This window comes from Cherax quadricarinatus, chromosome 70 (genome assembly GCF_038502225.1).
Source record: "Cherax quadricarinatus isolate ZL_2023a chromosome 70, ASM3850222v1, whole genome shotgun sequence".
In the NCBI taxonomy this organism is placed as follows: Eukaryota; Metazoa; Arthropoda; class Malacostraca; order Decapoda; family Parastacidae; genus Cherax; species Cherax quadricarinatus.
The window spans coordinates 16,178,572-16,193,015 of record NC_091361.1 but is presented as its reverse complement, the minus strand read 5'-3'; the positions used below and the strand labels follow the sequence as shown (position 1 = coordinate 16,193,015).

Below are 14,444 nucleotides of genomic sequence, written 5' to 3'. Positions count from 1 at the left end.
CATTTGTTCTGAAATACCTCGACGTTGTTCATTTGTTCTGAAATATATACCTCGACGTTCATTTGTTCTGAAATATATACCTCGACGTTTATTTGTTCTGAAATATATACCTCGACGTTCATTTGTTCTGAAATATATACCTCGACGTTTATTTGTTCTGAAATATATACCTCGACGTTGTTCATTTCTGAAATATATACCTCGACGTTCATTTGTTCTGAAATATATACCTCGACGTTCATTTGTTCTGAAATATATACCTCGACGTTGTTCATTTGTTCTGAAATATATACCTCGACGTTGTTCATTTGTTCTGAAATATATACCTCGACGTTGTTCATTTGTTCTGAAATATATACCTCGACGTTGTTCATTTGTTCTGAAATATATACCTGGACGTTCATTTGTTCTGAAATATATACCTGGACGTTCATTTGTTCTGAAATATATACCTCGACGTTGTTCATTTGTTCTGAAATATATACTTCGACGTTCATTTGTTCTGAAATATATACCTGGACGTTCATTTGTTCTGAAATATATACCTCGACGTTGTTCATTTGTTCTGAAATATATACCTCGACGTTTATTTGTTCTGAAATATATACCTCAACGTTTATTTGTTCTGAAATATATACCTCGACGTTGTTCATTTGTTCTGAAATATATACCTCGACGTTGTTCATTTGTTCTGAAATATATACCTCGACGTTCATTTGTTCTGAAATACCTCGACGTTGTTCATTTGTTCTGAAATATATACCTCGACGTTCATTTGTTCTGAAATATATACCTCGACGTTTATTTGTTCTGAAATATATACCTCGACGTTCATTTGTTCTGAAATATATACCTCGACGTTTATTTGTTCTGAAATATATACCTCGACGTTGTTCATTTCTGAAATATATACCTCGACGTTCATTTGTTCTGAAATATATACCTCGACGTTCATTTGTTCTGAAATATATACCTCGACGTTGTTCATTTGTTCTGAAATATATACCTCGACGTTGTTCATTTGTTCTGAAATATATACCTGGACGTTCATTTGTTCTGAAATATATACCTGGACGTTCATTTGTTCTGAAATATATACCTCGACGTTGTTCATTTGTTCTGAAATATATACTTCGACGTTCATTTGTTCTGAAATATATACCTGGACGTTCATTTGTTCTGAAATATATACCTCGACGTTGTTCATTTGTTCTGAAATATATACATCGACGTTTATTTGTTCTGAAATATATAGCTCGACGTTGTTCATTTGTTCTGAAATATATACATCGACGTTCATTTGTTCTGAAATATATAGCTCGACGTTCATTTGTTCTGAAATATATACCTCGACGTTCATTTGTTCTGAAATATATAGCTCGACGTTCATTTGTTCTGAAATATATACCTCGACGTTCATTTGTTCTGAAATATATAGCTCGACGTTGTTCATTTGTTCTGAAATATATACATCGACGTTCATTTGTTCTGAAATATATACCTCGACGTTCATTTGTTCTGAAATATATAGCTCGACGTTGTTCATTTCTGAAATATATACCTCGACGTTTATTTTTTCTGAAATATATAGCTCGACGTTCATTTGTTCTGAAATATATAGCTCGACGTTGTTCATTTCTGAAATATATACCTCGACGTTTATTTTTTCTGAAATATATAGCTCGACGTTCATTTGTTCTGAAATATATACCTCGACGTATATATATATATATATATATATATATATATATATATATATATATATATATATATATATATATATATATATATATATGTCGTGCCGAATATGTAAAACTGGTCAGTTAGCAAGAACTCGTTTAAAATTAAGCCCTTTCTAAAATTTTCTCTTATACGTTTAAAGATATATATTTTTCATTAATGTTGATGTAAAAATTTATAATTTTGCACCAAAAGAATCTTAGAAAACGTACCTAACCTTATTATAACAAGAACAATTTATTTTAGCCTAACCCAGCTAAATATATTTTAGTTTTGTTTACAATAATTTAATACTAAACAGTGGGAAATATTTTTTTTTAGTTAGTTTCAGAATGATTTTGGTGAAATTATTGCATACACAAATTTTCACTTGTCCTATATGGCAAGATGATCGTTGCTATTTAAGCCAAGATCGCAAGTTCTGCCTATTCGGCACGACATATATTTTTTTTTTTTTTTTTTTTTTTTTTTTCAACAAACCGGCCGTATCCCACCAAGGCAGGGTGGCCCAAAAAGAAAAACGAAAGTTTCTCTTTTTAAATTTAGTAATTTATACGGGAGAAGGGGTTACTAGCCCCTTGCTCCTGGCATTTTAGTCGCCTCTTACAACACGCATGGCTTACGGAGGAAGAATTCTGTTCCACTTCCCCATGGAGATAAGAGGAAATAAACAACAACAAGAACTAGAAAGAAAATAGAAGAAAACCCAGAGGGATGTGTATATATACATATATATGCTTGTACATGCATGTGTAGTGTGACCTAAGTGTAAGTAGAAGTAGCAAGACGTACCTGAAATCTTGCATGTTTATGAGACAGAAAAAAAGGACACCAGCAATCCTACCATCATGTAAAACAATTACAGGCTTTCGTTTTACACTCACTTGGCAGGACGGTAGTACCTCCCTGGGCGGTTGCTGTCTACCAACCTACTACCTAGAACGACATATATATATACATATATTATATTGCGAAGAACATGTTCAAAATGACTCTTCCGTTCCCATTTCCGGTGTACATAAAGGAAATGCCGGAAGCTCAGAAACGTTACGAAGATATGAGTAACATTACTACGAGACGCGGAAGCGGAAGTGAGTCTCCAGACTTGGGCAAGCGAAGCTAAAATGTCGTATTTAACAAGAGCTTTGAATTGAGTTACACATTTAGGGATTTACAAAAATGAGTATCCCAGGCTCTTCATGTTTTTATTGAGCATTATGGTGATTTTACTGTTGTGTGCGTTAATATAAAGAGTCCAGACCACTGGTAAGAGACCACTTGGATGGGAGGTTATCGTAGGAAGATTAGATGCCGAGAAGATTGCAGATGTGACGATATGATAAAACATCACAGACTGAGCGATGATAACATTATTATTCTCCAAGTCTTTCCTAACCCTTCGTGGACAGTCATTGTTATTATTATTATTATTATTATTATTATTATTATTATTATTATTATCAAAGTAACCTGGTTAATTTTCAGTAATAGCTTGGATTTTCTTTTTACTTTAAAGTTGAAACGATCATATGAACGACACGCCATTGGGATCTTAAATTTTTTCTCTTAGAGCCGTAAAACCTTTATATACGCTTCTAGACCCTTGGATTAATTTTCGTAAGTGGTGTGTTGTTGAAGGATGGCATATAAAGTGTAATCTAGTGTTTTGTGATACCAAAGTGACCCCAGGGAGGTCTGAGAGATCCTAGGTTCACTAAATAATCTACACACACTACTTAGATAGCCCTCCTGGGGCGGGGAAGATGGCAGACCAGAGGCCTAGCTTCTCCCTACGAGCCCCGTGAGGGCGGGGAATGGGGCTAGGCCTGGGGATAGTTTGTCCCAGAGGATGAGGATGTACTTGTACCTCCTTCCCATGGGAGACGTAGGTCTCACGACACTCCCTAGACAGGGAGCCAAGTCCGGGTCACCATCTGGAAAATACCCGGGCCAGGAGAGTACCGGCTAATCAAGGAGGAGGAGGTATCCCGCTGTGACTTTGTAAATGGTCCAAGTCGGACCGAAACATCGTCGTGAGTTCCTCTCCTCTATGTGCGGGTTATTTGTGTATTGTTCCAGTCACGGTATTATGTGTTTTTATTCATCACTAAAAAATATATTGGGAAACATATTTCAAAGGCTGCTGTAGTAGGAAGAGCTTGGTAACAGGTTCTTGGAATGCTTTAGTGTCCCTGGAAATGTTCTAAGTGACCGAGAACTGAAAACGGGAGAGTGAATACTAAGAACCTGATGAAGATTGAGACACTTACGCAACATATGGGAATCTTTATTGAGGAAACGTTTCACCACACAGTGCCTTCATCAGTCCAATACGAAGCAGAAAGGTGTAGAGAGGAGGAGCTTGAGGTAATCAGCCCCTCAGCCTAGAGTCGATATGTTCAGTCCACCAATCTTGTAGGAGTAGGCAGGGAAGTGAGGTGTTGTGGCATAGCTGGATTTTATGATAGGCCTTAAAAAAAAAGGAACTATAGGAGGTATTTGCTTTTTCATAAGTGGGAAATTTAATTTGCTGTGCGTTAAGGAAAGATATGTAATTTTAATGTCGAAAATGAACCTATTTTATTTAAAATTTTGTTTATTTTTCAGGATTTGAAGAGTTAAAGGTTAATGATAAAAATAAGAGTATATAAAGAATTTCACTATTCAAACAACATAAATATGTAACTGGTTATAAGTATTGACGTTATCGCTAGGAAAAATAATACCCTAGACAAAGGTGACGCTTCTGAGAAGTAAAAATGAGAGAGATTAAAATATGTAGATACAATGCCATTGGAATTTGCACTAAACAGATGTTCCAGTATGCTCGGAAAAGGCTCTTGACCCTTTGGTTAAGAGTGAAGGTATATTCAGTTAGAGATATAAGTCATTTTTAGTGGGCAGGAACTGTTACAACCTGAGCTACCCACAGACCCAGGCGAGAAAAACACAACGGTATAGATATATGTACCAAGAGACCAGAGACATAGCAGAGAGCAACATTTTTTAGATTAAGAGATATACCAAAGAATAAAACAATGAAACACAAAGAACAATAGGGATTATAGACACGCACAACAAGGCAACATAGCAGACTATCACAACACACACTAGGTTAGGTTTGTCAGGAAAGAGGAGAAGATACAAAAGGGTCAAACATTCAACATTTCAGGCTGTGCTAGAGAGACCAGGAATATCAACACACACAGCTACATTACAACATGGTACACTTCCAGAGGTATTAACAAAACCCGCACAAAAATCAAACATTAAATACAGCTAGAAATAGAGTTAACTCTAATGGAACGTTTACAGAAACATATACAAAGGATATTTTAAACACTGAAATGTGTGTGAAAAAATCGATATGTGATTAAATGAAAGATATTGTGTTACGTGGAACTGTTAAAATCGTAAAATGATACAATACTAAAACTAGATATAACTGGAGAAGAAGAATCTAGTAATTATCCTCTTACATAAACCACCGTCAGCAACGCCAGACGACTTCACTGAACTGATAAGGAAAATAGAATATTGTCATGAAGATCTCAAACCCGAAGAACAACAAATATCCTCCATTAAATTTTCAATCTTCCCAATGCCAAAGGAAGCTGGTAAACAGCATCGTACTTGAAATACCTGGAAGCACGCCAGACCATCACATGCATATCAGTGAACTAACGGGGCTGTATGAAGAGTTGTCTTTGGAGTGACAGATAACGTAACCTACTAGATAGGAAAGTGATCTTAACCTAATCGTTACGAACAACGAGGAACTATAAAGCAATATAAAATACTCTGATTTCAATCTCATAGATTTACATATGCGAGGCATGGAGAATTTCGGACATAGTCAACGATAAGGGATTCTCATTAAATTCAACACTCATAGAATTCACTGTCATAAGATAGAGAACTACCAGCCATGTCTACAGAGTACCATAGCAGTGTACTGGACTGAGAGGAGAAAGTGTAAAATAAATCCAGTGAAAAGTAGAGGCAACCAGACTATTGAACATTCTACTGGAAGACATAAGAAATGTTGTCTGGATAAGTGTAGAAGTCTGTAGGATGAAAATCGATCCATCTTTAAGTGTCAGATCCACCAGGCTGTGATGAATATGAGGGCCAGAAAGTCGCCAACAGCAACAGACTGGGTGTCCTGACAAGCACGGGACAAGCCTGGCTCAAGACTTAAGTGCTGGAATAGGAAAACTCAGGAAACCGGTTTCACAGCATAATTTCCCTCATATCTAAATAGTTAAATTGGTGTAGGTATAATTCATTTCCAGTAGATGGTGGAAATGTAATCACGGAAGGGCATTAAAATGGCCATCAGTGTTTCTAAGTCATTTACTTATAGGAATACAAGAAACGCGGCAGTTTTCTTAGTTACTGATACAATGGCCAGAGCAAGTAGATGACTTCTTAGTAAAAGCATCGCCTGGCAGTCTAAAAGGCAGTGTTGTGGCAATGTTCTTGAGCACATTCTCAATGACTTCGTCGTTGGTAGAGTAAACAAAGGGTAAGTAATGAATAGCTTATATCTCCAGCGGCAGGTGAGGGTTGAGGCTGTGAAGGTCTTTCATAATGCTCTGATTCGAATTCTGTTGCCTGGCTCTAGTCTCCTTTTTTTGTTTGGCAATGTTTTGGATCATTTCTTGGTAAAAGATACGTATGCATTGGTCTAAACATTTAAGAGTAAAACGTTTCACCACTGTAATCTTCAAACCACTGCACGGGTGGGGCCTGAATTCATGTTGTTAAGTAAAAGGACACAGATGCAACTAATGTGACATTTTATTGTGGCAACGTTTCGCTCTCCAGGAACTTTATTAAGCCGTTACAAACAATATACGAACACAGAGGGCATTGTTTGGAACGGCTTTAACATATTGTCTAAAATTCTATCAATATGAAATCATGTTAAGCGAGTTGTAGAACTGACAGGTCGGTTCTAATACATGGTAGCTAGAATAAGCAATATCAACAAACCAAACCCGTTTTTTTCTGATATGCATATTGTGGACCCAAATTTCTTTATCATTGTATTTTTCATTTAATTTTGTACTTATCCTTTTCAGAATATAACTAATTAAAAAAAACACATTGTGTTTAACGGGCTTTCTCAGTGATAACGCGTCCTAACTGAGGCTCCAGATATTTAAAAACGAAAGTGTAACGAGGAACATTAATATATATATGTATAAATTTATATTCATTTATCCCACAGTGACGAAAGTTTATTATTATTAATGTTGATTTATACAGAAATGCTAGAACTATTCCATGTTGATGGAAAAGAAAAATATCCCTAAAATTCAAAATATAGTGTTAAGGAATGTGTTTGTGTGACTAGCAGTCGTATGTGCAGTTCTTGAGTGAGTTTATTGGCGTGTTGTGTTGCTCTCTCGGAGAGTTGTAATCGTCACTGCCCCTAAATAAAGCATTGGCACTCGTCTTGCTGACTGGTGCCTTGACCCTGTGCGCCATCGTTCTTCGACACAAGCATTGGCATCGGTGTGATTAAGCAGTGCCTTGAAGTAGATGCCATCGGTCGTGGATATAGGGATACCAGTAAAGTACACTGAGCACTGTGCAGTGAAAAAGCAATACTCGCGGCAGTGTTATGTCTGAATGACATCGATGTTATCGCCATGATCGTGTACGGACACTGCCTGTCTCACCTGTAACTGTGTACTGTAGCCCAGCTCTACCTGTAGCCCAGCTCTACCTGTAGCCCAGCTCTACCTGTAGCCCAGCTCTACCTGTAGCCCAGCTCTACCTGTAGCCTTTCTGCCATTTTACTGACATCGCTCTGAGAAAGCTTAACGAGTTTGTGCCTGAGGCATACGGTGTGGAGCTTGTGTGTCTGGTAGGGAATAGCGGGGTGCCCCGCGGGCATGGTAGGGCAACAGCAGTACCAGGAGGCGAGTTGTCTTTGTGGCACCAGCAAGATGGGCGTCCCATGAAGGCACCCCTGGCACTGTGGCACTCGTACCATGCTGTGTGTTGCTACTATGCGGACGGAACTTGTCAAGCTGGAAGGGGTCGACTCCGATTATGTCTTCATCAATAACATCAATGGTAAGTTGTCTTTCTTTGTCTTGCCATCATCATCATCATCATCATCATCATCATCATCATCATCATCAGTGAGCCTGTTGCCACGGCTTACAGCCTAGCATATACCTAATGTTTACCTCCAGCCTTGTAAATTATTAGTTACACAAGATGAGGAAAAATATTGACTCCAATTGCGGATAAAAGACTCTTATGTAAAGTTCGGGACATTTATTACAGTAAACGTTCCGCCACGACTGGCCTTTTCAGCCCGAAAAATCTGACGAAGCCATCCGTGGGGAAACGTTCCACATGATAACCATCCTGTGTCGTTTTCCACATCCTGTCGGTATCACCAGACCATTTCTCAATTAACTCCAGTGAATATCAGTGGGGATGTTACTGTATCATAGCCAAGTCTTGGCATCGATGCGAAAAAACAAAGGTAATTAACTCTGTATCACTGCGTCCACTGCCTTCGTTATCTCTGTCTTTAAGATATATTTTTTATATGATTGCCGTAGGTTGTACAAGGGAGGATACTGAAAGTTCGTAATTGAGTGTTTGAACTAGTGTTCAAGGTATTTTCCCTTGGATGCTAAAACCTTGGATACCTTCAAATTTAGGTTAGAAAAATACATGAGTGATAGGGGTTGGACGTGAGTGATACTTACATATAAATTAATAGGTTTATTTGTCCGCCCCATTGAAAATGGGGCGGACAAATATTTTTCTTATTGAGTTTAGGGCGGGGTGTCGCGGTGGTTGATGGCGATTGTTAGTTTGTTGATTACTGATTGATGGTGTTGATCAGTTTATTGATGTATGTTGACCAGAAAGTTGTTGATTTACATTTTAATGGATGTAGTTACTAACTGATAGTTGATCAATTTGTTTGTTATAGATAAATGGTTTAGAGAATTGACGAGTCCCTCAGCTGTGAAGATAACATGACACATCTGTGATGTTAACATGACACAGCTGTGATGTTAACATGACACAGCTGTGAAGATAACATGACACAGCTCTGATGTTAACATGACACAGCTCTGATGTTAACATGACACAGCTCTGATGTTAACATGACACAGCTCTGATGTTAACATGACACAGCTGTGATGTTAACATGACACAGCTGTGATGTTAACATGACACAGCTGTGAAGATAACATGACACAGCTGTGAAGATAACATGACACAGCTGTGAAGATAACATGACACAGCTGTGAAGATAACATGACACAGCTGTGATGTTAACATGACACAGCTGTGAAGATAACATGACACAGCTGTGAACATGACACAGCTGTGAAGATAACATGACACAGCTGTAATAAAGATAACATGACTCAGCTGTATTGGAGATAACATGGCTCAGCTGTATTGGAGATAACATGACTCAGCTGTATTAGAGATAACATGACTCAGATGTGAAGATAACATGACTCAGCTGTAGTGGAGATAACATGACACAGATTTGCTAAAAAGTAAACTAAGGGAAATTTGCGCATTTCGGCCCTCAGGCCGGGCTGCACAGGCAGAACTCTCGAAGCCGCCCACAGGTATATCACAGGTAAGTACCGCAGACTTGAAATCACAAATTTTATTTACGCTGTTTTCGACAAACTGAAAAATGAACGAAGGTAATCCTAAAATGTTTTCCCCATAGATTACATTACCATTACATCTTTTCCTTCCGCTCTTTGTCCCGTCCCTGTCCCCTCTCGCCTATATATACTGGCTCCCTCTTTTGAGTTAGCACTAAAAAATGGGGTGGAGGGGTAAGCTAGGGGAAGGCCTCGGTCAGATAACTAAAAGCTTCTACCTACAAGCAGGAATCGTGTCTGTCTCGCGCTTGGGAAACGGAGGATCAAGCCTCCTGGGCAGGTCGAGACACATGGGTAAGTCTCCTTACACCCATTGCCTAGGCTGACCTACAGTAAAAAGGTACCTGGGTATTAGTCGATTCTTGCGGGTCGCATCCTGGGGGATGGTCAGATTCCTAATCTAAGTAATTCAAATGTCTCTCAAATGACCTAGTGTCTCACCCTGAGGAGATACAATATGCCACTGAACCCTGCAACACAACCTAGCCTAGACTCCACCACCACCTCTTCTGGTGAATGACCCACATGGGTTTAGCGCAGATTCTCAAAACTTTTTGTTTTGTTTACTGTCTTAGCGAATAAATGATTTACAGAAAACAAGTTGATAAATGAGGATATTGTGGTGAAACGTGTCAAGAGTAAAGGCTAGTTATTGTTGTACAAGTGTTGTACAAGTGTTGTACAAGTGTTGTGCAAGTGTTGTACAACACTTGTACAGCATTTGTACAACACTTGTACAACACAACACTTGTACAGCACAACACTTGTACAGCACTTGTACAACACTTGTACAACACTTGTACAACACAGCACTTGTACAGCACTTGTACAAGTGTTGTGCAAGTGCTGTACAAGTGCTGTACAAGTGTTGTACAACACTTGTACAACACTTGTACAGCACTTGTACAACACTTGTACAACACTTGTACAAGTGCTGTACAAGTGTTGTGCTGTATAAGTGTTGTGTTGTACAAGTGTTGTACAAGTGTTGTACAACACTTGTACAGCAATTGTACAACACTTGTACAACACAACACCTGTACAGCACACTTGTACAACACTTGTACAACACTTGTACAACACTTGTACAAGTGCTGTACAAGTGTTGTGTTGTACAAGTGTTGTACAAGTGCTGTACAAGTGTTGTACAAGTGCTGTACAAGTGTTGTACAAGTGTTGTACAAGTGTGCTGTACAAGTGTTGTACAAGTGTTGTGCTGTACAAGTGTTGTACAAGTGCTGTACTTATCAACGTGTCGTGATGAGTCTTTCCTGAACTTACATTGTGTTGTGTTCTGTGTCTTGTGTGTTGTGTTCTGTGTCTTGTGTGTTGTGTTCTGTGTCTTGTGTGTTGTTGTGTTCTGTGTCTTGTGTGTTGTGTTCTGTGTCTTGTGTGTTGTTGTGTTCTGTGTCTTGTGTGTTGTTGTGTTCTGTGTCTTGTGTGTTGTTGTGTTCTGTGTCTTGTGTGTTGTTGTGTTCTGTGTCTTGTGTGTTGTGTTCTGTGTCTTGTGTGTTGTTGTGTTCTGTGTCTTGTGTGTTGTTGTGTTCTGTGTCTTGTGTGTTGTGTTCTGTGTCTTGAGTGTTGTGTTCTGTGTCTTGTGTGTTGTGTTCTGTGTCTTGTGTGTTGTGTTCTGTGTCTTGTGTGTTGTTGTGTTCTGTGTCTTGTGTGTTGTAGTGTTCTGTGTCTTGTGTGTTGTTGTGTTCTGTGTCTTGTGTGTTGTTGTGTTGTGCATCTTGTGTGTTGTTGTGTTCTGTGTCTTGTGTGTTGTTGTGTTCTGTGTCTTGTGTGTTGTCGTGTTCTGTGTCTTGTGTGTTGTCGTGTTCTGTGTCTTGTGTGTTGTTGTGTTCTGTGTCTTGTGTGTTGTTGTGTTCTGTGTCTTGTGTGTTGTTGTGTTCTGTGTCTTGTGTGTTGTTGTGTTCTGTGTCTTGTGTGTTGTTGTGTTCTGTGTCTTGTGTGTTGTTGTGTTCTGTGTCTTGTGTGTTGTTGTGTTCTGTGTCTTGTGTGTTGTTGTGTTCTGTGTCTTGTGTGTTGTTGTGTTCTGTGTCTTGTGTGTTGTTGTGTTCTCGTGTTTTGTGTGTTGTTGTGTTCTGTGTCTTGTGTGTTGTGTTCTGTGTCTTGTCTGTTGTTGTGTTCTCGTGTTTTGTGTGTTGTTGTGTTCTGTGTCTTGTGTGTTGTTGTGTTCTGTGTCTTGTGTGTTGTTGTGTTCTCGTGTTTTGTGTGTTGTTGTGTTCTGTGTCTTGTGTGTTGTGTTCTGTGTCTTGTCTGTTGTTGTGTTCTCGTGTTTTGTGTGTTGTTGTGTTCTGTGTCTTGTGTGTTGTTGTGTTCTGTGTCTTGTGTGTTGTTGTGTTCTGTGTCTTGTGTGTTGTTGTGTTCTGTGTCTTGTGTGTTGTTGTGTTCTGTGTCTTGTGTGTTGTTGTGTTCTGTGTCTTGTGTGTTGTTGTGTTCTGTGTCTTGTGTGTTGTTGTGTTCTGTGTCTTGTGTGTTGTTGTGTGTATTGTGTGTTGTTGTGTTCTGTGTCTTGTGTGTTGTTGTGTTCTCGTGTTTTGTGTGTTGTTGTGTTCTGTGTCTTGTGTGTTGTTGTGTTCTGTGTCTTGTGTGTTGTGTTCTGTGTCTTGTGTGTTGTTGTGTTCTGTGTCTTGTGTGTTGTTGTGTTCTGTGTCTTGTGTGTTGTTGTGTTCTGTGTCTTGTGTGTTGTTGTGTTCTCGTGTTTTGTGTGTTGTTGTGTTCTGTGTTTTGTGTGTTGTGTTCTGTGTCTTGTCTGCTGTTGTGTTCTCGTGTTTTGTGTGTTGTTGTGTTCTGTGTCTTGTGTGTTGTTGTGTTCTGTGTCTTGTGTGTTGTTGTGTTCTGTGTCTTGTGTGTTGTTGTGTTCTGTGTCTTGTGTGTTGTTGTGTTCTGTGTCTTGTGTGTTGTTGTGTTCTGTGTCTTGTGTGTTGTTGTGTGTATTGTGTGTTGTTGTGTGTATTGTGTGTTGTGTTCTGTGTCTTGTGTGTTGTTGTGTTCTCGTGTTTTGTGTGTTGTTGTGTTCTGTGTCTTGTGTGTTGTTGTGTTCTGTGTCTTGTGTGTTGTTGTGTTCTGTGTCTTGTGTGTTGTTGTGTTCTGTGTCTTGTGTGTTGTGTTCTGTGTCTTGTGTGTTGTTGTGTTCTGTGTCTGGTGTGTTGTTGTGTTCTCGTGTTTTGTGTGTTGTTGTGTTCTGTGTCTTGTGTGTTGTTGTGTTCTCGTGTTTTGTGTGTTGTTGTGTTCTGTGTCTTGTGTGTTGTTGTGTTCTGTGTCTTGTGTGTTGTTGTGTTCTGTGTCTTGTGTGTTGTTGTGTGTATTGTGTGTTGTGTTCTGTGTCTTGTGTGTTGTTGTGTTCTGTGTCTTGTGTGTTGTTGTGTGTATTGTGTGTTGTGTTCTGTGTCTTGTGTGTTGTTGTGTTCTCGTGTTTTGTGTGTTGTTGTGTTCTGTGTCTTGTGTGTTGTTGTGTTCTGTGTCTTGTGTGTTGTTGTGTTCTGTGTCTTGTGTGTTGTTGTGTTCTGTGTCTTGTGTGTTGTTGTGTTCTGTGTCTTGTGTGTTGTTGTGTTCTGTGTCTGGTGTGTTGTTGTGTTCTCGTGTTTTGTGTGTTGTTGTGTTCTGTGTCTTGTGTGTTGTTGTGTTCTCGTGTTTTGTGTGTTGTTGTGTTCTGTGTCTTGTGTGTTGTTGTGTTCTGTGTCTTGTGTGTTGTTGTGTTCTCGTGTCTTGTGTGTTGTGTTCTGTGTCTTGTGTGTTGTTGTGTTCTGTGTCTTGTGTGTTGTGTTCTGTGTCTTGTGTGTTGTTGTGTTCTGTGTCTTGTGTGTTGTGTTCTGTGTCTTGTCTGTTGTTGTGTTCTCGTGTTTTGTGTGTTGTTGTGTTCTGTGTCTTGTGTGTTGTTGTGTTCTCGTGTTTTGTGTGTTGTTGTGTTCTGTGTCTTGTGTGTTGTTGTGTTCTGTGTCTTGTGTGTTGTTGTGTTCTCGTGTCTTGTGTGTTGTTGTGTTCTCGTGTTTTGTGTGTTGTGTTCTGTGTCTTGTGTGTTGTTGTGTTCTGTGTCTTGTGTGTTGTGTTCTCGTGTCTTGTGTGTTGTTGTGTTCTCGTGTCTTGTGTGTTGTTGTGTTCTGTGACTTGTGTGTTGTTGTGTTCTCGTGTTTTGTGTGTTGTTGTGTTCTGTGTCTTGTGTGTTGTTGTGTTCTGTGTCTTGTGTGTTGTTGTGTTCTCGTGTTTTGTGTGTTGTTGTGTTCTGTGTCTTGTGTGTTGTTGTGTTCTGTGTCTTGTGTGTTGTTGTGTTCTGTGTCTTGTGTGTTGTTGTGTTCTCGTGTCTTGTGTGTTGTTGTGTTCTGTGTCTTGTGTGTTGTTGTGTTCTGTGTCTTTTGTGTTGTTGTGTTCTGTGTCTTGTGTGTTGTGTTCTGTGTCTTGTGTGTTGTGTTCTGTGTCTTGTGTGTTGTTGTGTTCTGTGTCTTGTGTGTTGTTGTGTTCTGTGTCTTGTGTGTTGTGTTCTGTGTCTTGTGTTTTGATGTGTTCTGTGTCTTGTGTGTTGTTGTGTTCTGTGTCTTGTGTGTTGTTGTGTTCTGTGTCTTGTGTGTTGTTGTGTTCTGTGTCTTGTGTGTTGTTGTGTTCTGTGTCTTGTGTGTTGCTGTGTTCTGTGTCTTGTGTGTTGTTGTGTTCTGTGTCTTGTGTGTTGTTGTGTTTTGTGTCTTGTGTGTTGTTGTGTTTTGTGTCTTGTGTGTTGTTGTGTTCTGTGTGTTGTTGTGTTCTCGTGTCTTGTGTGTTGTTGTGTTCTCGTGTTTTGTGTGTTGTTGTGTTCTGTGTCTTGTGTGTTGTTGTGTTCTGTGTTTTGTGTGTTGTTGTGTTCTGTGTCTTGTGTGTTGTTGTGTTCTGTGTCTTGTGTGTTGTTGTGTTCTGTGTCTTGTGTGTTGTTGTGTTCTGTGTCTTGTGTGTTGTTGTGTTCTGTGTCTTGTGTGTTGTTGTGTTCTGTGTCTTGTGTGTTGTTGTGTTCTGTGTCTTGTGTGTTGTTGTGTTCTGTGTCTTGTGTGTTGTTGTGTT

The 14,444-nt window shown here is 39.2% G+C and overlaps 1 protein-coding gene across 5 annotated transcripts in view; it reads left to right on the top strand.

The window, feature by feature from the left end:
- The window catches only part of Pde11 (Phosphodiesterase 11), a 580,189-nt gene that overhangs the window by 135,567 nt on the left and 430,178 nt on the right, over positions 1–14,444 (top strand). For all 5 annotated transcript variants that reach the window (XM_070099914.1, XM_070099915.1, XM_070099912.1 and 2 more), the window contains exon 2: positions 6,828–7,830. In XM_070099914.1, coding sequence (XP_069956015.1) covers positions 7,746–7,830 — 85 coding nt within the window. In that variant the 5' untranslated portion in view covers positions 6,828–7,745. The remainder of the gene's footprint in view (positions 1–6,827; positions 7,831–14,444) is intronic.